A 27,369-nucleotide genomic window follows, 5' to 3' on the forward strand; every position below is an offset into this window, starting at 1 on the left:
ATCTTTTTATCTATTTGAGATTGATTTTTCAGATATATCATTCAGTTCTCCAGTTGCCTCTTCAGCTGTCTAATGTGTTAACACTTCACTGAGTTTCAAATTTGGTCAGTCACGTATTTCATTTTTGGATTTTAAAAATGTTTGTTAATTTCTTTAAAATTTCATTGTACTTGCTTATCCTGGTAATTTTAGGTATATAAATATTTTGTACATAACTGTTTTATATTTTGTATCTGAGAATTTGAATATTTGCAATATTTTGGAGGGGATATCGAAATTTACTATTTTTGTTGGCTCTCATTCAAGGTAGTTTCCCATTTCTCATGTGTTGCGTGACCTTTAACAGTATATTACTTGATCTTAATTTGTAGAAGTCCTATGTTCCCATTCTGGAGAAACTTTCATTCACAAAGTACTTGATTCTACTGGTAGAAAAACAACGACCTGCAAATCAGAACTTGAGCTCCTCTAGAGGATTTAAACATAGAACAAAAGTCTTACTGCTATTGCAGGGTTTGTTATCTTCATAATGGCGTTGCTATAGGAATCTATCCATGGCAACCTCGCCTCTTCTGAGTGTTTGCATTTCCAAAGCTAGATCCTTGCCATTCTGGCTTTTACGCTTTCCACCTTCCTACTTCTCTGGCCTACTTTGTGGACTCAAGTTCCAATCCCAAACTCTGAGTACTCTCACTCTTGTGCTTGGGCACTCCTCCTTAATTCTTATGTACTAAAGCTATAGCTTGTCCAGATCCATGCTCAAGTGTGTCTGTTTGTTTTGGGGTGGGAGGTTGCCAGACACCACTCTTACCTTTCATGAAACCAGCAGTGCCTCAAATTATGTGTCTTACTGGCAGTCTTGGGAGCTTCTATTTAGTCACGATACTAGAAGTGGAAATCATGCAAGATTTTTGACACTTTGAAGTTATTTAAGAACTTATCTCTATTTATATATGTATATATTTATATACATATGTTTATAAATACATATATTTATATACATATAAGGCCAATAGTTGGAGATACAGCAGATCTCAAAAGATAGCTAGAAAGTAAATAAGAATTTTCATTAAGATCCATGATTTGGCATTTGATCCTCTGAGTCTCTCATACTCACCCTCAGTTGCTTTGGAAAGATCAGTAACACCTGTAAAATTTTTGTTAGATTTGAATCTCTAATGCAGCTTTCACCTAGTTAACATACAATGGCAATTTCCACTGTGACCTCAGTTTGTGCTACAGGGATAGCACAGACCTATCTTAAAATATTCCTAATAATTCCTAATATTCCTTAAATATTCCATTTGTAATAGTTGAATAAGAGGACTATATAATGACTAGCATTCTGTTTTCATTTACCTATTTTCTGAAAGGTCAGGTCCTAAAAATAAAGTAAGTTACCTCAAACAAAAGGATACTACTGGTATCCTGAATTACTGGTGCTTGAATTTTAATGTATACTATTCCTCATTTATTAAGATTTTGATTTTTCTTCAACTTTCTATCCACATTGTCTAGCACACAGAAGGCATCCCATATATCTATCTATCTATCTATCTATCTATCTATCTATCTATCTATCTATCTATATATATATCTCCACTGAATAAAAGATGCTATTGATCTTACAGAGGTAGAATGCAAACTTTCCCCATTACTACCAGTGAAGTGGACAGTTCGCGCTCAGATTTTGCCCTTCCCCAGGACCAAAAACACTTGCAAGAAGGCTAATAAGCAAAGTTAGTCTTTGAGATCTTGAATATAGTAGAGCTAATACACATTTTGACGAACAGAAAGCTTCCAAAAGGAAATAATACTTAAAACCAAAGTTACAAATTATAATCTATTTATACTTTAATTTGTGCATTTGTGGTAATTTATGACTGCAAAACACTTTTTTCTTAGAATGACATAAAGGCACATTTCATTTCAATGCATAGTGTACCATTCTAAAATATACTAATAATTTCCTTACAAAGTGCTTGAGCAGTCACTTACACATACAGTAATAGCAAAATATATTTACACTCTATAGAGTTTAAAAATTTTAAATCTGACTAAAATATATATATTTTTTAAAAACTACAGAAAATATTAGTGCTTTCTTCAGCTTAATTGTGTGAATATACCCTGCCCTCTAATTTTTTCTTAGTGATTGACTTCAATTAAAAAAAAACAAAAAAAAACTTCTGTACACTGTGTAGTTACATAATGCTATGTCAGGTTTTAATGCTAAAAGCCTATTTTAGACATTGCTTTCTATGCATATTTGAGAACCAGGAAAGGTGAGCAGACTGTACCTCAAAAGTATTTAGTGTTTTTTTTTTAATGTGTTAACACTCTGAAAATTAAAGCCAGACAATTAAGCTAAGATCCTTTCCTGTCCTTTAACAAGGAACTTAACTGGCATTTTAAAATAACTTTAAACAACTTATTGCTCCCTCTTTCTATAAGATTTTCCCCCAAAGAATCTTGGGTAATAATAGAATTGGAAGGAAATAAGAACTCTTGGAAAAATTGTAACTGTTCTCAGAGTATACAAAAACATGCCAGCACACCCTAGCAAGGCTGAAGTATTGATAAACTTTCTATAAATCGATGTGCTTTTATGTTTCTCATAGAATTTAAATTTGAACAATTTTTAAGACATGAGATCACTGTGATTAAATGGCTAATTCAGTATGGTTAGTTCACAACTTGTTATTCCTGAGATATGATGACCCTAACATGCTAAGCACAGAATTAAAGATGTTATTATTGAACTAAAGAAAAATAATGCAGTCATACACGAGAGGAAAAGGATGCAAAAACTAACAACAACAAAAAAACCAAAAAACTCCAGGCAAGTGGAAAAGTCATGGCTTGCCAAAAGACTTTCCTCTAAGAGCATTAAAAAAAGCCACAAATGGATCCTCTGAAGAGTTGTAAAAAGTATTTGATCAAATGGTTTTTGAGACTTTTGAGGTACAGCTTTAGTGTTATAATAATTTTATAAAATATAGACTGTTTTATCAAAAATATTTATACATTCTGTTACAATATATTGCTTTTGCCCTCAGTAACTGCCAATATAAAATCTGGATCCAGTGGCCTAAAATGTACAAATGCACTTAACGTAAATGCTGGAGTTTGAGGTGTCTGCTTGGCCACTGTACAAAAGTGATGAAGTGGTGAAATTAAATAATAAACCTACAACACAGAATACATTACAACTTGCACATATACATGTTCACAGCATGTATACAACGATAATCCCTATGTTTTAACAGATATAGTTCCCTTCTACAGTAGATACAAGAATAAGATAAACTGGGCTGAAAAATGTACAACGAATATCAAAAAAGGAGTAATTAGTCCACTGATTTTGGAAGAAGGTATGATTGAATATATCGAGTGTCTAGACTTTGGGAATGCATACAGGTAATACAGTATCTTGGTTCAGGCTAATCAGAAGTCCTCATTCTTAAAATTTTAAGTAAATGCTGATGTTTAGTTGTTCCTGTTTGCTTCAGCATGGTTTAATAAACAAAAAATTGTTTGGCAAGTAGCTCTGTTGGAAAGCTATGAGGCTCTGTTACATGGTTGGTAAAGATAAGGCGATAAAAATTTTCTCCTAATAAATATAGAAAATTTATAAAACAAGACATCAATTCATTTTTTTAAAAAAACAAGCCAAAAAATGTGCACAAACTACCACTACATTTTTTTGATATTATAGTAATTTCATTAAAAAAATAAGAGCATTTGCCTTATTCGAACAGATTTACTATGTGTGAACAGTAATAGCATCCCAAACCCTTTTTGTTCTTTTTGTAAAATATAGCTAACTGAAGTGAAATGATTAATCTTCCTTCCACTTAAGGCAGGCATAAGGCATAGCGAGGGACCGTGGAAGAGTGGTGTTTTTTTCTTTTCTTTTTTTTTAAATAGACTATTGATCCAAAAGTATTCATTTGTGATAGGTTTTCATGGCCGATGTTCATTCCGCTTAAACTCCATGAAACTGTTTCCAGTGCTCAGATTTACGTTGAAAATACATTAAAAGAAGCCACTTTCAAGAAGATTTTACAATAGTACTTTTAAAGAAATCTTCATGTGTTTAAACAAAAAACTCAGAAGCTACTGGTGGCACAGAGAGCAAATGAAGGGTTGCTATTGTTAAGAGGTCTTCTTGTGAGTTAGTTTGCTTGGTTTCACAGTGTCTAGGAACTTAACACCAATCAGCAATGTAGTCAAAATCTCTGAACATTTCTTGCTCCTCTTCTGAAAGTATCCTTGGTTCTCGAGGCGGAGTCAAAATAGGTGCTTCTGAGGTAAATTCATCATCAAAATTACTAACATCTTCTCGTCCTCTAATGGTAGGTACAAATGGCGGCTTTACTTTTTTGTCCATTAGAGCACTCCAATCAATTAGCTGGATTACAAAATATAAAATGACCAGTTTAGTTTCCTACACTTAATTTCTATTTTCACAAAAAATTTTAAACTGTCACACTTACCCGGAAAAATGGGTGCTTTTTTACATCCTCTGCATCTTTCTCACCAGCTCCAAGTCGCCGCTCAGGATTTCTTCGTAATAGCTAACACAATATAAAATATAAAAGTTAAAATAAAACCAGTGACTTCGTTGATAAAGATTCTCATAACTTGCAAAGATTTAGATTTTTTTTTGGTATGTGTTTGTCTAAACCATGCAACATCTATGAACTAAAAAACAACTTCTAAAGTTCTAATTGGGTTCTCCCGGGAGGGTGAAGAGTTAAGTCTGGGGAGCCACCCCTGGAGCCAGAGATGTCGTGTCCCCCTCCTCTTTAATTTCCCGTTGCAAACAATAAAGGCCTTTTCTGCTGTAAAATAAATAAATAAATAAATAAATAAATAAATAAATAAATAAATAAAAGATAAAGTTCCAACTGGGAAATGTCCTTCAATAAAAGAAATTTAAGCAGTTTATAAACCATTAGCTCTTACCCTTCTCATTATTGATATGGCTTCTGTAGATAAGAACCTTGGATACCTTACTTCATCATTTACAATACTGTCAAAAACTTCCTCTTCATCATCACCAGGAAAGGGAGACTAGAAAAAAAAATCTCTAAGTCAAAATGAATTTCAATACTGTAAAATCTTATCACCTATCCAAAGTACAGACAAGAACCAAGTAGTGAGAAAAACAAAGAACTTACCAAAACACCAAACAAGAAAAGACTGTGAGAAGCCACAAAAGATACACAACAGATCTATTATACAGAGGATATACCATATACTCTTATTGAAATCTTCATCTTTATTTCACAGACTTTAATAACAAACTTGGTTATATTATACAATATCATTTTTTCACTTAATTTAATTCCATTCTATTTTATTTAATTCACTTTTTCATTTATCTGGCCAGTCAATATTTTGACTGCATACTAGACAGTAAAAATTATTTAGATAATCAACATTTCTCAAGAAGCTCAATCTTGTGGAAAGACAGAAAAAAATGGGTAAAGTAAATATGGTAATAAGTGTCACCATAGAGAGAAGCTCAGAGTTTGTGAGAATACATCTGATATGGATGTACTTTGAATTTCACAGTCAATCGCAAATTAATTAGCAAAACACAATCAGAGATCTGCAGGCATAATGACGGCACTAAGTAGCAGCTGCCAACAAAATTCAAGTCTTAGGGGCATTTCAGTTAGCAGAGTATTATTAAAATGTTGCTCATATTGACAGGAATGACCCGAAGTCATAAAAACATATTTAAATTACATTCAGTATAACAATTTGATGCACAAAATGATAACTCTCAAATATATTGAAATGTTATTATGAAATATGACTTACTATTTCAGAATTTGAAATGACTTAGATTTGGTTGCTTGTTTCCTGTAAAGTATTAATGAATAAGAGCCAAGCAGAAAGCAGTATCAATGGAAAGGGAAGAATCTTTGACTTGAGGAATCTATGAAAATGAATTTAGAACCCAACCTCCTAAAGCTGAGCTGCCCATCTTATTGCTCATATGTAAGGAAATTTCACACTTTTCATTTACTGAAACCTTAGCTCATTTACGCACTCAAAATGAATAAATCAAATAGATAAATGAAGTAACTCCTATGTGAGATAATATCATTTCTTTCTGGGATTGAGATAGCAGCAAATTAGAGAAAAATTCCTTTTCACAAGAATTCTCAATCAGAATTTCAAGTGGTAATACAAAACACTTTTGTCTATTTGATCAATTTTGTATTTAAAAAATGTCACTTTATAAATCCCTGAAGAGTGAAGATATACCCACATATTCATTAAGATGTTAAAGTTCTTTGTTTCTGCAAATAGATTATAAATTAACAGGATGAACAATGGAATGCTAACAAGTATGTTTTAAACAGATATAAAAAGAATTCAATAGTCTGTTCAGATGTCAAGAGTGCAACTCCAATATCTAAGTTTACTTAAAATTTCTCTGATGCTTCAATTCTCATTTGGCACCAGGAAGGGGGATCTGGTCCTTCCAGTCCTCAAAACCCATACAAACACAAATACACGTTTGAAAATGCATGATATATCCAGTGAATTTTCAAATCTTTGTAATAATAGAGTAATTAGACATAAACTTCAGCCAAACCTGACTTTTATCACAGTTAAAAGTTATTGCTAAAATTTTACCAATGTTAAACTGGTAAATTTAAAACTATCAAGTACTGATGAGTTTTAAGTTTAGTTCTTTTCCCAACTACCCTCTTACAAAGGTGCTAAAGAGAAAGGAAACTGCAATAAGCTCTTGTGAAGGAATAGCTGGATCTACTGTCTTTTATATCCTAGTAATTAACAGGTTAATCAATTAGAAGCTCTTTTTAAAAATACACAACAGGAGCTTCTTCATTTGCTCATTGCCAAGTTTTCCCGTCACTGTAGAAGAGGAAGCAGAATCAACTGGATCTTAATTGTAGTATTCTGCAATAAATTCACATTTTTTGCCTGTCAGAGCTAATATGGAGAGTCAATTTTAAGCAAGCATGTAATTTTTGGTAACCTAATTAAATCTCATACATAAATGAATACATTAAAAAAACCCAAAGCAACAAAACTATTACTTTGAAAAAAGGTATGGGGTGGGGGGAAGTTCAAGTAGGTCAGAGCTTACAGAAACAACTATTATGAGTACTTCTTCTTCTTTTTTTTTTTTTTTTTTATTATGAGTACTTCTGGCATTCTTAGAAAGCAAAGACCACTGTGGATTAGGGATAAAATACATCTTTCCATCTTAAAACACTGTATAGCAGCTTTTCTAGATAGAGGTAGAAATTTTACTAAATCACTGGTCTTAAGAATAGAAATAAGGTTAGGTGGATTCTATACCCTGAGGTAACAAAGCATAATGGTTTAGGGATAGGAAACCAGAGAGCCAGAGTTAAAAATCGCAGCTCCACCACATGAGAACTCTGTGACTTTAAGCAAGTTATTAACTTCTTTGTGTTTCCACTTATACACCTGAAAATGGGCCCAAGACTAGTACTGAGCTCATTAAAGGCTGCTGAAAAATTAAATGAGCTAATATTTATAAAGCAAATAGGATAGTGCCCGGCACATGGTAAACATTTTAATTAGCTACTTCTTTTCCTCCTTTCCTAAATATCCACTCCAATATAACATACCAAAGTGGCTGTCATTTGGATGGACTAAAATACTTTATTTATATGAAATAAGTGCCATTATATGACAATACTGGGTAAAACTTCAGAAATTTCTGACATTCAATAATTTGGTCAATCATTTATTCAGCTACTAATTTATTCATGCCTAGAATGTACAAGGAAGGTTTTCGGTACTGGGAAAACTGCAAAACAGTGAACCAAACTCATTTTTTTTTCATCCCAAGATCATCCCAAGATCAAACTGTAAGCAGTTTTCAGTTACTTGTCTAAATATTTACCCTTTCCCAAGTCCAATTTATTTTGACCAATGCATTTATTTTGACCAATGTATAACTGACTTTTTGTTAGAGGTATAGAGTACATTCTTTTCATTAGTCTTTCTGTTATTCCCTATGAAATGATCAATTATATATGATCATGTCTTAAATTCATAAAACACAAATAACTACAGCATACTGAAATACAAGGTATGATTTTCAAAGTTCTATAGATAATATAAAAACCTAAAAAACACAGTGAAGGTAATATAGAATTTCAGGCAATTACTAGTATATTATAAATGTGTATACACATTAAGTATGTGTAACTTAAGCTCCACTTATGCAGGAAACATATGAAGTCATTTCTCAATGACATATTTTGTTCTTTCCTAATTTCTCTCTCATCTATTTTATACTGCTTACCTCACCAACGAGCATCTCATATATAAGAACACCAAGGCCCCACCAGTCTACAGCCCTTGTATAGGATGTTTCTGTTAACACTTCTGGGGCAAGAAATTCAGGAGTGCCACAAAATGTGCTTGTTCTATCTCCATATCCCATTCCTGAAAAGGTAAAATTTAAGCATTTGTTAGCAAAGAAAAAAGTCTAGACCAACAGATAAAAAATTAGACGATATCCTTAGGAAGCAAAATTAAAGTTCCATTTGTGCATGGTGACCAAACTTAAGATATACCAGACTTCTACAGAAAATGTTAAGGACTGGTACAGAGAAAACTGTGCAACAGTAACTCTATTATTTAATTAATGGGTAAAAATAAAGAAGTGCAATTTTCACACTTTATTTTATTTATTTTCTCTGTCATTACAAATGATGCTAAGAAGTTACAAGAAAAAAATTGATTCTGAGCTTCAATTTTTATCATCTTTTCAATTCAATCTTTAAAATATTTTATCTGGTTCATTATAAAAAATAACATTTAGTTTGGAGAATACCAAAATGCAAACCCTTGGATAAGCAAGAGTTAACCACCAAAACAACCCTGAAGAAGAAAAAACAAAACTGGAGGTATCACAATCCCAGATTTTAAGTTATACTACAAAGCTATAGTAATCAAAGCAGTATGGTACTGGCACAAAAACAGACACATATATCAATGAACAGGATAGAAAGCCCAGAAACAAACCCACAATTATACGGTCAATTATTCTTTGACAAAAGAGGCAAGAATATGCAATGGGAAAAAGTCTCTTCAACAAATGGTGTTGAGAAAATCAGACAGCTACATGCAAAAGAATGCAACTAGACCACTTTCTTATACCATACACGAAAATAAACTCAAAATGGATTAAGGACCTACATGTGAGGCCTAAAATCATAAAGATCCTAGAAGAGACCAATTTCTCTGGAATTGGTAGTGGCAACATCTTTCTAGATATTTCTCCTGAGACAAGGGAAATAAAGCAAAAGTAAACTATTGGGACTACGTTGAAATAAAAACTTGTGCAGAGCAAAGTAAACAATAAAACCAACTAAAAGCCTACTGAATGGGAGAAGATATTTGCAAATGACATATCCGATAAAGGGTTAGCATCCAAAATATATAAAGAACTGATACAACTCGATACCAAAAACCCCACAAATAATCCAGTTAAAAAATAGGCAGAAGATATGAACAGACATTTCTCCAAAGAAGACATCCAGATGGCCAAAAGACACACTCAATATCATTCATCATCAGGGAAATGCAAACCAAAACTATAATAACATATCACCTCACACCTGTCAGAATGGCTAAAATCAAAGCCACAAGAAACAAGTATTAATGAGGATGTGGAGAAAAAGGAACCCTCTTGTGCACTATTGGTGGGAATGCAAACTGGTGCAGTCATTATGGAAAACAGTATGGAGGTTCCTCAAAAAATGAAAAATAGAACTACCTTATGATCCAGTAATCACACTACTGAGTATTTACCCAAAGAATACAAAAACACGACTTTGAAACCATATATGCACCCCTCTGTTTACAGGAGCATTATTTACAATAGCCATAATATGGAAGCAGCCCAAGCACCCGTCAGTAGATGAATGAAGACTATGTGGCATGCATATGCATACACACACACACACACACACACACACACACACACACACACACACAATGCAATATTACTCAGCCATTAAAAAGAATGAGAAATGTTTCCATTTGCAACAACATGGAGGGAACTAGAGAGTATAATGCTAAGTGAAATGAGTTAGAGAAAGACAAAGACAAATACCATATGATTTCATGCACAAGTAGAATTTAAGAAACAAATGAACAAAGGGGGAAAGAAAGAGAGATAAACCAAGAAAGAGACTCTTAACTATAGAGAACAAATTGATGGTTACCAGAGTTGTGTGGAGAGGGTGGAGGGGATGGGTGAAATAGGTAATGGGATTAAAGAGTACACTTATCGTAATGAGCACTGGATAATGTAAAGAATTGTTGAGTCACTATATTGTACACCTGAAACTAACATGACACTATATGTTAACTATGCCAGAATTAAAATTAAAAACTTAAAATAAAAAAGGAGTTAACCAATGGTGCCATATACACATACAGTATTAATCTTTTAACTAGTTCACAAATTTATATTTCTTATAATTTAGTTTAGTAAATTTTGTTTAGTTCATAATTTTAATTTTATTTATCATAATTTAGTAATATATTAATCAAATACACATTCTACATATTGAATATGTCTCAATATATTCTAAAGTGTTAAAAGCTCCTTATAATCATCATCTTAGGAAAGAATTTGAAAGAAAAGCTCTCAATTCTAAATTTTAAAAGGTATGCATTTATAATGACTGAAAATCTCAAATGAACTTGGGAGTCTATGGACCAAGATTTGAAGAGCATAATTAAATACCTTAGCACAGAAGGGTGGAAAAATTTGTTTTTGCAAAATTTCTTTAATAACATTGTCACACTTATTTTTTCTTCAATAAAATATTATTTTTAAAAAGAGCTGATACAGTATCTACATAGGTTCTACACGAACCTTTTACGTGACTTGGCCAAAATTTAAAAAATGTTAATTAAGACCAAAATAGAACTAATATTTCTTGATTTTTATTTTATGCTTTGATAAAAACCAGAGGAGATTACAAACTCCCTATTTTCAGGATAAAACTACTCTTAATTTTTTGTTTCGTTTATAGTTGTAGTAGTAGTAGTATGAAATCTGTCACATTTTAGTGTAGTATATATGTCAACTGCAGTAGTTATCATATTTCATTCATTCTGGTAAATTTTCTTATCCTGATATTTTTATTGTCATTTATTTATTCTTTTTTTTTTTTTTTTCTGAGAGAGAGAGAAAGAGAGAGAGAACACATGAGAAGTAGGAGGAGAAAGAATCTTAAGCAGGCTCCACAAGCACAGAGTCTTATGTGGGCCTTAATCTCATGACCGTGAGATCATGACTTGAGCTGAAAGCAAGTTGGTTGCTCAAAGCAAATGAGTCACGCAGCACCCTTGTCCTGGTATTTTTTTTTTTTAATTTTTTTTAACATTTATTCATTTTTGAGAGTGAGAGAGACAGAGTGTGAGCGGGGAAAGGGCAGAGAGAGAGGGAGACACAGAATCCGAAGCAGGCTCCAGGCTCTGAGCTGTCAGCACAGGGCCCAATGCGGGGCTTGAACTCACGGACTGCGAGATAATGACCCGAGCCAAAGTCAGATGCCCAACCAACTGAGCCACCCAGGCGCCCCTGTCCTGGTATTTTTAAAAAAAGGTGAAAGTAGGCCCAGTTGGCTAGGACTTCAAATTGGTTAAACTCCAAGGAAGGAGTTAACCACAGGCTCTTAAGAGTCAGAAAAATCTGGGTTTAAATTCCTGCTTTGCCACTAGTTAGAAAGCTTAGAAAAGCTGTCTAACCTCAAAGGCTAGTTTCCTCATCTATATGCTGGGGGTTAACGCTACTACCTACCGTCACAAGACTATTAGAAATTAAAGGAGATCATGCATATGAAGAATTTGGTAAATTTCTTGGCAATTATTAAGTGCTCAAAAAATGTTATTAGCACCTACATGGCAGGTTGATTTGCTGGACAAAAAATCTAGAGACAGGAAAGTTGAAGAAGCTATTAGTTTTTCAAAACAAGAGGACAGCTGGCAGTAGTAGAGGGGAAACGAAAAATTTAAGAAATATTACGGAGGTAAATGTCAGCACATTTTGGTCATTAACTTGATGTGGAAAGAGAACAGAGTCCAGGATGATAGTACATTTTCAAATAGGGAGACTGTGAGAAGATTGTGGCACCATCAACTATGAACTGGACTACCTGAAAAAAAGAACCTATTTTTGGTTGTATAATGTTGGAGGTACCTATGCATTATTCAACCAAAGCTGTCTAGTAGACAGTCGAATATTTATGTTAGGAAAGGAATAATAGATTTTGGAATCATTAACCTATTATTTATAGTTAAAAGCTAGCAATGATGAACAACAGGCTAAGGACAAACTGAGGAACAAAGGCATTTAAATCAACGGTGTTTAATACAGGAAAGTCCAATAAGGGGAAAAAAAGTATTACTGAATTCAAATTAAGAGGCTGGTGGGTAACTGATGGTGATATATTTACAAAGTTCACTCATTTATTCATCCAGCTGCTTATTAATTGAATATTCACTGAATACTTCAGATGTGCCAAGCACTATACTGTGCTATGAAAACAAAGCCGAGGAACAAGAAGCTTGTGCAAAAGGGGGAACACAATGTTCACTACAATGCAATGTAATGAATTAAATGTCAAGATAACAATAACTATTTACTATATGTTAGACACTGTGTCACATATATCCAATTCTTGAAATACTCTTAAACAAGAAGCACTATATTGATTTTATATTTGAGGAAACAGACTCAATGAGATTCAAAGTAACTCATCCAAAGACACAGCACGTAAGTGGCAAAGCCAGGGTTCAAACCTAGGACTGTAAGGAGCCTAAACCTACAGTCTTTATACTTAAGCCACCTCTGATTCATATTTCCCCAGTTTACTTATTTACTTTTGAATATATAGACAAGATTCTGAGATATATGCATATTTTCTTCCTATTTAAAAATGTTAGCAGTTTTAAGAAGCTGGACAGAAGTCATCAGGCCTATGTAATTTACTTTGTACAGTCCCAGCAAAGTAAAAAAAAATTGGTGGCCTAACCAATGTTTTCTCAGAGTAGTGACAGAATTTATTTTTTTAGAAAGAGAGAGAGGGAGAGAGAGAGAGAGAGAGAGCATGCGCACGTGTGTGGGGGAGAGTCAAGAGGGAGAGGGAGAGAGAATCTCAAGCAGGCACCATGCATAGCGTGGAGCATGGGAGATCATGACTTGAGCCAAAATTAAGAGTCGGACACTTAACTGACTGAGCCACTCAGGCGCCCCCATACAAAGAGGATCTTAGGTTTTACATTATGATTTCTGAAAACCTACCTTATTCATAACCACAGAATTCTTAATAATGTGATAATCAGATTACATGAACAGTGCATAATGTCTTAACAAAGAATAAAGTTAAAAATACATTTTGCTTTCCATAGACAAAGTTGAAAAATACCAAAGTACAAAGGAATAGTAATCCATTAGAAAAGGAACTTTAAAATATCCAATTACCTTCTTTGCAAAGACCAAAATCAGCAATTTTCACAAAGCCCTCTGTATCTAGCAATAAGTTATCCAATTTCAAATCTCTGTTCAGGATAAAAAAAAAAAATGCAAAATGAAAAAAAATCAATAAAATCAGTAGATAATGTAGGATAAAAATAATTTCAACAGGAGCTGTATTTTTTTTTTTTTTTTACTAAAAATGAGTTTTTCATGTTATGATCTGAGATTTAAATATATTACAAATGTTCACTTTTCTTCCTTTTTATTACTCTACATAATATAATGTCTGAATAATTTTCTCCACTATACAGAAAAGAATGTTTTTTAAAAGGAATGTTTTATCTATTTAAATATGTATTTTATTTTATTTTATTATTTTTTTTAAAAAAAATTTTTTTTTCAACGTTTTTTATTTATTTTTGGGACAGAGAGAGACAGAGCATGAACGGGGGAGGGGCAGAGAGAGAGGGAGACACAGAATCAGAAACAGGCTCCAGGCTCCGAGCCATCGGCCCAGAGCCTGACGCGGGGCTCGAACTCACGGACCGCGAGATCGTGACCTGGCTGAAGTCGGACGCTTAACCGACTGCGCCACCCAGGCGCCCCTTAAATATGTATTTTAAAGCGTGGAAGGAGTTCAAGTATTTTTAACTTTGGTTTTATTAACTTGTTATTTGTGATAGTCTGACTTGGACTAAGTTTGAAGTTCTTCTACACACCATCTGTAAGAAAAGACTGTCAAGGTATCAAGAGGGCAGTTTTAACCAGCCTTATTCTAAGAGAATAATGCGAAATAAAGAGAAAGCTATCACTGACCAAAACTGATTAAATTAAAAATTGATTAAAAATTAAGTTAAAAATATTTTATCCTTTGAGAGTAAAACAGGGCCATGAGGAAACACTCACCTTGGATATATTGTTAGAAGTTTGAATACACTGATGTTTATGGTCTCCTTACTAGCCTTCCTGAATTTGTCTAGTCTAGAGCAATGCTATTCAAAGTGTGGTCCATTGCTTGGCTGCTGGGCTATTATTTGTTGCTAGTCTGCAACTTGATAAGGAGCTTATATTAGTACATAAGGCAACTGTGTCACCAAGTACAGTGTTTAGTTGACAGCAAGACTTAAGGAAGCAGGGTGATGTTTTATACTCTGGTACACGCTACTTATTTTATCATGGACAAATTCTGAGTAGTATTGGTCTATCAAAGTTTTCTGCAGTGGCTCAGTTGGATGTAAAATATTCACCAGAATGAATATTGTTAGTGAATTTTGTTATCAGAGCTCAACTTATAATCTGACTATTTTAATTAGGTAATGGGAAGAAGAATAGGAACAAAGAGGTTCATCACATAATTATTGTGTAACTATTTCTTTCAAAATTGGAGTTTAAAATTTTTAGAGGTCACTTATCATTTGAAAGAGAAAATTAAAAAGCTGGTTAAACACAAAATATCCTTAATTATTTTTAATTCAAATTCACACCAAAATAAGCCATTAGAAAGCATCAAAACTTTACTCACCTATAAACAATTTTGTGTTCATGTAAATACTGCAACCCAAGAACTACACATGCAGCATAAAATCTGTTTGAAGAAATAAAAAGATGTTCAATAAATTCCACTGCTGTTGAATCCCAGTTTATAATTTTATGCTCCAAAGCAGAATTCTGTAGTAAACTAACTTCACAAGTATTTATTTAGTCCCTAGTATATGCCAGACACAGTAAGACATGTCCTAACAATCAGGGATAAAATTAAAAACTAAGAAAAATACAATGTCTACAATGGGAGCCATTAACTTTGCCTATCGCTAAAGTCCTCAGAGTAGACATTTGATCTGGAAAAATACAATTTACCATAAGGGCAGAAGGACAGTGTAAAAGGCAGAACTCTCAGGGGGGAAATACAGGGCATTCCCTAGGATGGAAAGCAACAGAGGTGTAAAAGGCACCTGTGGTAACCAATAACAAGTTTTTTGTGGCTCAAGTAAAGAATGGGGAAGAAGTGGGAGACAAGGCTGAAAGGACAGCCTGGAGTCAAGTTGTGAAGGACCCTAAGTGCCATATTACGGATACTGAAATTTCTATTTTCAGCAGTAGAGAATCACACCATTTAGGTCAGAGCAGAACGATCACATTTATGTTAGATTTTTCTGAGGGTAGTATGAAGGCTGGAGTAGAAGTAGGTAGATACCCAGAGGAAAAACAAACAGATGAGGCTATTGTGGTAGCACAGATGGGAGACCATGAGAACCTCCAAGGTAGTGGCAACAAAGAGAATAAAGAGATGGGTTCAAAAGAAACTTTAAAATTAGCACAAGACTGGTGTCTCCCTAGCAGCAGAGGATGAGGGAGAGAGAAAAACTTAAGATGACTCTTAAGATTTCCTTAGTGTAAAGAGTAATAGGTAAAGAGACAGAGAAATAGCCAAAGTTTTGTGGGGAAAATGAGGTTGACTTAGGTTGACTTTGAATGGTCTTGGGGCTGGTGAAGAAATTGGGTAAATGGGTTTGGATCTTAGGCAAACTTGAGTCCAGCTAGAATATTAACTCTTGAGGAATAGGACCATGAGGGTCTTTTGCAGTATTTATCCTAAATGTTTAGAATAATGCCTGAAACATGGCAGGCTTACTAAATGAGAAAGGAGGTAATAAATACATGAATTTAAAAATGCAGATGTGTTTTCAGTGCAGAATAGTCTATAAGGAAACACTTAGGAGAATCAGTTTTTAATTATGCAAGTAATACATAGGTATTTTCTCTGTCAAGTACACATAATACCTCTGGCCCCAAAGCACAATACTTCATTCATCCATCTATCCATCTCACCCCAGTGTCACTACCATCTATAGAGATAACTAACTACTCTTATTGGTTTGGTGAATGTTCTTCGAACTCTTAGAATGCACACGTAGATAATTTAGCTATGTCATGTGTTCCCTTATTTAACAAAAAATGGGACCATAATTTGGAAAAATTTTAAAGTGCAAGTATTTAGAAATATTTAATTATACATTAGATCTTACATAATTATTTGTTGAAAGTTTAAAGAATTTAGCTCAAGTCCCATTCAAACAGATATGATTCTAAAATTGCTTATTTTTATACATAAGATTTTGGTTAACTTATTTAGGTAACAAAACAGTATTATAACAATTATAAAAATACCTTGATTTCTCTTTTATTTCATTTTTTGTAAACAAATCACCCTAATGACACCCAACAAATAATGGGTATATTGTTTAAAATATATATTTCACTAAATGCTTACTATGCTATGTGTCAGGTATATGTTATATATTTTCACTTATTAGCTTATTTAATCTTCAAATCAAAGCTTTAAATCTCTTACAGAAACGTAATGAAGCTTTCAGAGAGAGTAACTACTCTGTGTAAAGGTACAAAGCTAGGAAACAAACTATTTTTGATACCACAGTCTCAGTCAATAAAAATTCACTGATCACCTAATATGTGCAACCACACTTCCAGGTGTTCCACTAATATACAGAACAGACATCCTCCTCCCTTTTAATGAGGGGAGATAGACAATAAAAAGATAAAAAATAAATAGATGATTTCAGGTAGAAATAAAGTGCTATGGAGATAACAGAAAACAGCGTTAAGACTGATCTGATTTGGACATTAGTGATGTAGTGGTATTTTAGATAGGGTACTCAGGAAAGGATTTCAAAAAAATAACATTTGAGGTGAGATCTGATCTAATCCAATGGGATCTAATCAGAGTGAGGTACTTCAAATTTGAAGTACAGCAATGTAGCATTTTATTCTTTATATACATATTTAAAAAATTTTTTTTTAACGTTTTATTTATTTTTGAGACAGAGAGAGACAGAGCATGAACGGGGGAGGGGCAGAGAGAGAGGGAGACACAGAATCGGAAGCAGGCTCCAGGCTCTGAGCCATCAGCCCAGAGCCCGACGCGGGGCTTGAACTCACGGACCGCGAGATCGTGACCTGAGCTGAAGTCAGATGCTTAACCGACTGAGCCACCCAGGCGCCCCTATTCTTTATATTTTAATGTTTATTTGAGAGAGAGACACACACACACAAAATGAGTGGGGAGGAGCAGAGAGAGAGGGAGACAGAGAATCTGAAGCAGACTCCAGGCTCTAAGCTGTTAGCACAGAGCTCTACGTGGGGCTCGAACTCACAAACTGCGAGATCATGACCTTAGCTGAAGTTGAATGCCCAACCAAGCCACGCAGGTGCCTCTATTTTTTTTTTTTTAAGTTTATTTACTTTGAGAGGGGGAGAGAGAGAGAGAGAGAGAGGCAGAGAGAGAGAGAGAGAGGGAGAGAGAGCGAGCGAGCATGCACTATCAGTGTGCAGCCAGACACAAGGCTCAATCTCAGAAACCACGAGATCATGAACTGAGCTGAAACCAAGAGTCAAACACTCAACCGACCGAGACACCCAGGTGCTCTGGAATTTTATTCTTGTATTTCATTGGGCTTAACTGTTTCATCTGTACATGATTTGTATTCTCAGCAAAAACAAAAGTTCCTTAAAGGAGAACTGTATTTTAAATTTCTTTTAAAAGGGGGGTGGGGGTACATATCAAAACAAAAACAAATTCCCATGTGCAGGTGGGACAGGCTAGGCATAGTCCAGATGCTCTGGTTTTAATTTTTAAATATTCAGGAAATGCCTTTTACTTTCTGGCTTCTGTCTCCATTTTGAAAGTTTCATTAACCATCAGAAATAATCTATTTCTTCCTTTTTTTTAATGTTTATTACTTATTTTTGAGAGACAGAACGAGCATGCGCAAGCAGGGGAGGGGCAGAGAGAAAGGGAGACACAGAATCTGAAGCAGGCTCCAGGCTCTGAGCTGTCAGCAAGAAGCTTGATGCAGGGCTTGAACCCACAAGCCAGGAGATCATGACCTGAGCCGAAGTTGGACGCTTAACTGAGCCACCCAGGCACCCCAAGAAATAGATTTCTTAACTATAGGGAACTGATGGTTACCAGAGGGGGAGGTGAATGGGAGGATGGACTAAATAGGTGATGGGGATTAAAGAGTGCACTTATGATGAGTACCACGCATGAAATTGGTGAAATCACTATATTGTGCACCTGAAACTAATATAACACTGTATGTTAACTAACTGGAATTCAATAAAATAAAACCTTTAAAAAAAAATGACTTCCTATCTTTTGGCTTGAACAACTGCTACTGGCTTTTATTAAGGAGAAGATTAGAAGAGTAGCAGGTTTGGGACAAGTGGGTAAGGTTGGGGGAAATAGGAAAAATCAGAAATTCAGTCTGCAAAGAGAAATACTTGTTAGCCATATGAAGGGAAAAGTCAAGTTGGTGCTGAATGTTATTAGAGTTGGAAGTTTAGGGAAGAGGTCAGGGCTGGAGATACAAAGTTGGTAAACATCAGCATACAGAGTGTGGCTATTCAGAGCACTTTCCTAAGATCAAATCCTAGCTTCACCATTTAAGAGCGATAAAACTGGGATAACAGTAAGGGGAAAATATATACACATCTATATTTAATCTCAAACATTTCCAATTACTTATTTTTATGCATTTGAAGAAGCACAACCTTCATATAATAGCAAATTAAAAAACTACAAAAATACAGTGAAAAGTCTGCATATTTCTATACCTTTCATTGGAAGCTATATGCATATGAATTTCTTTTATATTCTTTCAGAGATATCTTAAGCACGTGCAAAGACTTAATACACATTAATTATTACCCTTTAAAATGCAAAAACAAATATTTCATACAAATACTTGATAAAGACTCTTTTATATTATGTTTTTTCACTTAACAATGTACTTTGAGTATAGTTAAGTATTTAAAGCCATAGTTCTAAAAAAAAGTAAAATGAATAAATAAATAAATAAATAAATAAATAAAGCCATGGTTCTAGATGGCATTTCCCAGGAAGAAAATATAGAAAAAGAAGGTATTTTACTAAAATGAACCTAAACTGTTCGTCTAAATTATCAAGTGTGATTTAGGGTAATCCATAAAATTTTCAACATGAACAAAGTACAATAGATACATTTATATGTAGCAAAGAGGTAAATAAGTAGAGTTCTAATATTCTTTGCAGAAATCTATTTTCCATTTGGAAAGAAAAAAGAAACTGAGAGACCTTCTCCTTCCTAGCAAAAAATCTGTCATGAAAAAACTCAGAGAAATGTCCAAAGCATACTCACACAGCTCTTGGTTCAGAAAAGACATCAGTATGAATGTGCATCATTAGGTCCCCACCGGCAGCATATTCCATTACAAAGCAAACATGCTCTTTGGTTTGGAAACATGCAAAAAGGTTCACCAAAAAGGGATGTCTTACACTATTCACAGTTTCAAAAATTCTTTTTTCACACATCAGGCTGTAAGAGAAAACATTTAAAAATCAATAGGTTTTTCGAAAAAAGTTCTGGTTGGAGGTAACATTCTTTAAAAAAATTACTGAACTCTAAAATAAGCAAAGTTCTTACCTATTAGAACTTTAAAACCATAAAATATGCCTTAGTTTTGCTATAAATGCTTTGAAAAATTTGGTCTACTTGATATATAAAACTTCAACTGAAATATATTAATGAAAACTCAGGGTGCCTTGGGGGCTCAGTTGGTTAAGCGTCAGACTCTTGATTTTCGGCTCAGGTGATGATCTCATGGTTTGTGAGTTCAAGCCCCAAATAGGCTTCTGCACTGACAGTGCAGAGCCTTCTTGGGATTCTCTCTCCCTCTGCCCTCCCCTGCTCATGCTCTTTCTCTCAAAATAAAAAAAGGAAAAAAAGAAATATATTAATGGAAACTAAAATATATGATTAGAATGACATAAAAATTAAAGTTGACAACGATAGCATCAGAGTAGTACATACAGGGCTATTGGTTATAGTTAATTAAAAAAAGGCTTACTTAGGGGTGATTTTATTGGGAATTGGTGAGAGAACAGACTGACCCAAAGAATAATTTAAAAAATGTAAAATTTGTGGTGAAGGTAATTTCAAGGACAGTATTTATAATTCATAAGCTATAGTATTCAAATATTTTTTCAAATAATATATGAAGTTAAAAGGTAAAGATATGATGCATAAAATTTTAATTTACAAGGCTGACTAGAAAATAAAGACGTACATTGAGAATTCTATTAATTAACATGCTTGAAGGAAGCTCCTTGAGAATGATCGAATTTGTAAAATCTATAGCAATCACAGGTTTTGCCTTTGTAGCAGCTTGTGACTCTTACAAGCTTCTACAAAGAACAATGATCAAACTTACAGACCCTGGAACATTAATTTTGCCTACATAGCAAAAAATACCTTTCTCCCTTTCCTTGAAAATATTTAGTAAATCCACCTGACTTTAGAACTCAAAGTAGAAGAAAACCAGGTCAAATATTATTCAAATACAAGTTAGAATTAACTTATTAATATACATTTTATTAACAATTAGATTATGTGTATTTTTTTTTTAATGTTTGTTTATTTTTGAGAGAGAGACAGCATGTAGAGGGGAGGTGCAGAGAGAGAAAGAGAACGGTAGAGGATCCAAAGCAGGCTCCGTGCTGACAGCAGAGAGCCCAACGTGGGACTCAAACTCAGGAACTGCGAGATCATGATCTGAGTCGAAGTCAGATGCTTAGCTGGCTGAGCCAGCCAGGAGACCCTATATTTATGTTTCTAATTAAAATAGACACTTTTCTGACCTTAGTGTTTTAAAAAAGTATTAATAATGCTTTTATTTTTAAATTAAAACATTTCTTAGATTTTTGTTATTATTGCTAATTTCAAAACACCAAACTTTAGCTAATGTTAAGAGGGAGGTAGATCCATTCTTCTTTCTTTTGGGTCTTTTAAGAAGGAGTTATTTAAAAAATTTTTTTTTAACGTTTATTTTTGAGACAGAGAGACAAAGCATGAACGGGGGAGGGTCAGAGAGAGGGAGACACAGAATCTGAAACAGGCTCCAGGCTCTGAGCTGTCAGCACAGAGCCTGACGCGGGGCTCGAACTCACGGACCGCGAGATCACACCCTGAGCCGAAGTCGGACGCTTAAGCGACTGAGCCACCCAGGCGCCCCAAGAAGGAGTTATTTTAAAAAGGTAATTTTAAAGATAAGTATTTATTTGTGTATCCCGACTACCCAGGCGCCCCTGTGTTTGTTTATTTTTGAGACAGAGAGAGAGACATAGTATGAGCAGGGGAGGGGTAGAGAGAGAGGGAGACAGAGAACCTGAAGCAGGCTCCATGCTCTGAGCTGTCAGCACAGAGCCCAACATGGGGCTCGAACTCACAAGCTATGAGATCGTGACCTGAGCCGAAGTGGGACACTCAACTGACTGAGCCACCTGGGTGCCCCGAAGGAGCATGGAATTTTTAATGCTATGTTAATATAGTTGTCTTCTGGATTATGAACTGAAACATCTGTTCAGTTTTAAATACTGGCAGTAAATCCAGCTATTATGAAATAGTGTTTAAACTCCATTTAATAAGGTCACATTCTAACTCTTACCTTCTGATTTCACACAATCTGTTTATAATTTTATACATACTCAGAAACAGGAAACACCACTACAATTGTTTTAAAGCTTTAGGCTTATGTCTACATATATTTGGCAAGGTTTCTAAATGTTATTACAAATTAAGTCATTATTAGAAATAAATTCATAAAGGGCTTTTAAAAAGTTAATAGCTTTGATTTTCATCACCACCAAAATTTAACGGAAAATAATGTCCAACTGGGATCTAAGACTGATAGGATGGCTTCTAAAATAACAGATTCACAAAATCAACCTAAATTTTGGGCACTGTAGATAAAATATTCAGACAAAATAAAAACAAAATGACAAGATGTTTGGGCTCAAGTAGATGGCAAACACTGTCTCTTCATTGTCTATATGGTTTATATTTATGGGTCAATCACTAATTCTTATGTGTATTAGGTATTAGGTTAGACCTGTGCTGAACATGTAAATGATATAAAAGATTGAGAATTGTTGATCAGAATGCCTCCTAAATGGCTTTAATGCCATTCACAGGAATGCTTTGATGAGGACCAGCAATACTGATGAAGACTGGATACATGTCTCAGACTCTTAGTTAAAGGAGGCAGGCTTTTTATAGACCAAAATTGTCACAATAATTTAAAGCATTTTACAGCACACCAAAAAGTTATGCTGTTAAGAGTTAACTTTTCCTTGCCTTATCTAAATTGTATACTTCCTTTAAAAGTTCATGAAACAACTCAACCTTACTCAAAACTTCAAACTTTATTCCTTCTATCCAGAACATTTCCCTCTAAATTGTCATTTAACTTTTCCCCATATTCCCCAGTATCTTCCATCAGCCAAGGAAGAACACAAATCCAACTCTTTTATAAGGTCTGACCTAAATCCATCAGCACCCCATGATGCTCCCCTTTGAGCTGTTCCTGTCTGTACTGTTTATTTTAAACCAAGCATATCTAGCCTCTTTTATTTACATAACTAATCCACTTATGTCTTATTTCCCTAAGTGATTAGTTTCATCCTAACATTTTTTGTGTACTTCCTTATGTACACAAAGTACACTACCTTATGAAATGTTCTAGAAACTTAAAAACTTGTATAAATAGTTATTTTGGTCACTGGAAAACAACATTGTTAATAAAGCTAAGATCTTAGGATTGAATCATATTTATATATAAATTTTTAAATATAAAGGTACATATATATGTTTAGCTGTGCTTTTGTTCTATGACTGCAAAATGGTATTTCCAGCTCTATTCTGTTGTCTTGAAATATGAACTGGTAAGAAAAGGAAGCTGAGTGAGGAGGCACTACAGGGACACAAATTTATCATTCTTACTCAGGACTGGGCATAAATGAGACTCACAGAGAATGTTCTGTGAATGGTAGGTGGAGAATGTAATCTTTGTACATGAATTACATTACTTTGGAGTTAGCCTATAATTTTCATTTTAAAAAGAGGTTGATTTGCAATTTTCTATGATCTATTTTAAAAAAAATATTTTTAAAAAATTTTAAAAAGGCAGTTTTTGGGGCGCCTGGGTGGCGCAGTCGGTTAAGCGTCCGACTTCAGCCAGGTCACGATCTCGCGGTCCGTGAGTTCGAGCCCCGCGTCGGGCTCTGGGCTGATGGCTCGGAGCCTGGAGCCTGTTTCCGATTCTGTGTCTCCCTCTCTCTGCCCCTCCCCCGTTCATGCTCTGTCTGTCTCTCTCTGTCCCAAAAATAAATAAAAAAAAAAGTTGGGAAAAAAAAAAAGAAGGCAGTTTTTGAAGTAAAATAATGAAATCCAGACTAGAGAAAGAAAACATCAAAAGAAAAACTGTCATTAAGTAGCATCAAATATTTTGGAAACATCGATTTAAAAAAAAAGTCAGTAAGATATAATAAGATTGAATTCTATGGATCTATTAAAAGGATGAATTAGGAAGTGAATATAAAGGATTCTGTTTATTAGTTTAATTTGAGTTGTTTACTTTCAGAATTACAAGTTATAAATATGTATTACTTTTCAAAATATGTTGATTTTTTAATTTTCTAAGGTATTTCTTCTTGCCTTCATCTTTTTTTTTTTTTTTTTTTTTTTGGAGAGAGAGAGAGAGAGAGAGAGAGAGAGAGAGAGCGAGCGCGTGGGAGCAGGGGAGCGGGACAGAGTGAGAGGGAGAGAGAAAATCTTAAGCAGGTATCACGCCAGCCCCAAAGCAGGGCTCGGTGAGATCTGATGTGAGCTGAAACCAAGAGTCAAATGCTTAACTGACTGAGCCAGCTAGGTGCCCTAATTGCTAGTTTTTGATGCCTTCCTCAAATTTCTATCGAGATTTTCCATTTCTCTGTTTGTATACCTACTGGAGGTTATTTTACTTCCATGTTGTAGAATATATGGATTTATAACTGAAGTTGGGTAAGGATCACTCCTCAACTTTTCAACAAGGCTGGATTAATTTTCAGTAGGGGTAACAGCCTAGATTCTGGCTAAAGCTCCATCCTCAGATCTGGACATTCTTCATTAATAGTAATATTAATGTTATTCTGTTAGATTTAATTAGAAAGTGTTCTTCTGTAAAGACTTGGCTCAAAGTAGTAACAATGTAGCGGAAAGCTATACAAATCATCAGGATTAACAGAGGTAGTACCAGTATATTATTATTTTTGGAAAACAATGAATTTACCATTCATAGATCTGGAATAAAGGAAACATTCTTCCATAAAAGAAAAATATTTGGCTCATCTATTATTATAGTTATCAACAGACTGACAGTGTGATTAAAGGTTTGCTTTAACCAATTATTTCTGTAAAATAAAAATATAGTTCTAAACATACCACATGGTACACAGAATATTGCATAAATATTCAGCAAAATTGTCTCTGAATAGTTTTACATATCAAGAGTTTATTTTGATGTAATTGAGGGATATGAAAAACAGGTAAAAAATAAATAGGCAAATCCAAAGGGAAAAATTTCTTTTTTACATAGGGAAAACTTCATTTCCAAGATCTATCCTAATTCTAAGAACTTCCCATATGATGGAAAAAATACTAAAAATAGCAATTTACTATGTGTGTGTGTGTGTGTGTGTGTGTGTGTGTACACACACACACACACACACACACACACACAATGGCATGTAATATAATTAAGGCAAGCATTACCAAAAAAATATGTTTTAAAAATATGCAGGTTAATTGAAGTTTAAAGATGTTCAGTGAATTGCTCTGGGGTCAAGTCCTTAATTAAGAAGGAACAACCAGAAGTAGATAAGTCAGTCTTCTCATTCTTAGTACCAGGCTCTTTTCATGTCCAGGGCTGTCTTCTATTAATATCAACTGATGCTCCCAAGTGGCTTAAAAAAAAATCCTGCTTGTAAATATCAAATGGAAGTCTATTTCTGTAATAAATATGCCATTTGTGGGGTGTCTGGGTGGCTCAGTTCGTTGAGCATCTGACTTCGGCTCAGGTCATGATCTCGTGTTCTTGGGTTTGAGCCCCACGTCGGGCTCTGTGCTGACAGCTCAGAGCCTGGAGCCTGCTTGGAATTCTGTGTCTCCCTCTCTCTCTGCCCCTCCCCTGCTCATGCTCTCTCAAAAAATAAAAAGTTAAAAAAATTTTTAAAAACAGCATGTAAATATGCCACTTGTTATACAATTTTGTATTTAGTCACTTTGTTAACATAAGTCTTTCTAAAGCATATTCTCTAACCTAATTACAATATTGTCTCCAAAGTCCTTGCATTTTAAAAATTGTACATAAAGATGTATCAATATCAACTTACATTTATTAAACCCAGAAAGGTAAGATGCTCTGGTCAAAAAATACCGTTTTAAGAAAAATGAAAGAAAAAGTAGATATATGTGCATTTTATAAAGCAGAATACATTAACCATTCAATGAAGTTCAGGTTACTTGTAAACGACAGTGTATTACTTCGGTAGTATGAAATGGGAAATAGTTTCACCCGACCACAGATGAGTAACAATTCCTATTGCATCTAAACACTTTACCATCTCCAAGTATGAAAAACTTAACAGAAGTGGTTTAAACATTTCATCATCTTTCTTTGGTACACACTAACCTGTAAACTGTCATAAGGGGACGTTGACTAGAGAGAAAAATGTAATTAATGCCTATCTTACATCAAGTACAAATACATTAAGTTAGATTCTTCATGTATTATAGAAATGGAAAGTTTTGCTGTTATAAAATATACATCAATTTTCATGATCTTATGTTAAAACTTTAGAAAAATAAACAATTTCGTGAAAAAAAAACTAACCTGTCTACTTCATCTCGAGCCACAATATCTCCTTTCTTTAAGGCTTTTATAGCAAACATCTCGTTTGTGTGTTTATATTCAGCCAAAAGCACCTGAAATGAGATTAAAATAGGTACTTTCTATTTGAGTTATTACTTTTAAAGTCATTCCAAGAAAACTTAAAAAGATTACCTTTCCAAAATGTCCTCTACCCAAGACAGCACAACATCTGAAGTCTTGGAGATTAAACTGAAACATCTGTTGAGATCTGAAAACGGTATGTCAATTAAAAATAAGGAAAAAGTATGGGACCAAACATGAAGTAGCAAAGCTGTATACATATTCTTTACCTTCTATCCTCAAGTTCTCGAACACCACTGTATCCTAGGCCTGGTTGAGGAATATCAGGCTCATATTCAGATTGAGATTTTGGAAGTATACTATTTCTGTCATTCTCAATAGCAAAAACAGCTTCTGAATCCTATAAAATATTAAATACTCATTAAATCATAGAAACATTAAGAAAACAACTTATTTGGTAAAGTTTAAAAATGTCAAAAGTCAATAAAAATATTAGTGAGAAAAGTAAAATCCAGATAATGGACATTCATTCTTAAGAGTTGTTAATTCTACATTACACTTGCCTAAAAAATTTGAAAAATGAACACATTATCGTCACCTTCAATGAATATTCTGAAATTATGTTAACCAAGTTAGAAGATGAAGAGTAAGGCAATATACCATCTTATACCAACCATGTTCCTATGCTTTTAGCTTCAGCAATCTATTCAATCCCTACTGGCCCATGAGCATCCAGAGGTTTTATGTTTCACTCACAAGAAACATAAAAACATAGTTCACACATGCAACTTTTAACTGAAATGTACACCTCATTCACTATGATGCTTTTATTGGTAATTCATTTGGCAAAAAGGAATTATACGAGGTTTAAAACGCCTTGCCTGTCTCGGTGTATCTGAATCTCTTAGTTCAGCAGATTCATCTACTTCTCCAAGGGAAGAGTCACGTGGTGGGGCCGGAGGAGGTTCAGGTTCAAGATCAAAGTCCAATTTGGTTACTGTAGAATCACTTATAGA

General features: G+C 34.3%; 1 protein-coding gene across 2 annotated transcripts in view; it reads right to left on the bottom strand.

Moving 5' to 3' along the window:
- Positions 1-1,829: 1,829 nt before the first annotated feature.
- PKN2 (protein kinase N2) overlaps positions 1,830-27,369 on the bottom strand; it is a 129,302-nt gene continuing 103,762 nt past the window's right edge. For both annotated transcript variants that reach the window (XM_058716680.1, XM_058716679.1), the window contains 11 exons: positions 27,235-27,361; positions 26,623-26,753; positions 26,465-26,540; positions 26,294-26,385; positions 19,726-19,902; positions 15,051-15,113; positions 13,535-13,611; positions 8,333-8,475; positions 4,972-5,079; positions 4,500-4,580; positions 1,830-4,414 (listed from right to left, as the gene is read on the bottom strand). In XM_058716680.1, the coding sequence (XP_058572663.1) occupies positions 4,211-4,414; positions 4,500-4,580; positions 4,972-5,079; positions 8,333-8,475; positions 13,535-13,611; positions 15,051-15,113; positions 19,726-19,902; positions 26,294-26,385; positions 26,465-26,540; positions 26,623-26,753; positions 27,235-27,361 (1,279 nt within the window). In that variant the 3' untranslated portion in view covers positions 1,830-4,210. The remainder of the gene's footprint in view (positions 4,415-4,499; positions 4,581-4,971; positions 5,080-8,332; positions 8,476-13,534; positions 13,612-15,050; positions 15,114-19,725; positions 19,903-26,293; positions 26,386-26,464; positions 26,541-26,622; positions 26,754-27,234; positions 27,362-27,369) is intronic.

The sequence above is a fragment of the Neofelis nebulosa genome, chromosome 2 (genome assembly GCF_028018385.1).
Source record: "Neofelis nebulosa isolate mNeoNeb1 chromosome 2, mNeoNeb1.pri, whole genome shotgun sequence".
NCBI lineage: Eukaryota > Metazoa > Chordata > Mammalia > Carnivora > Felidae > Neofelis > Neofelis nebulosa.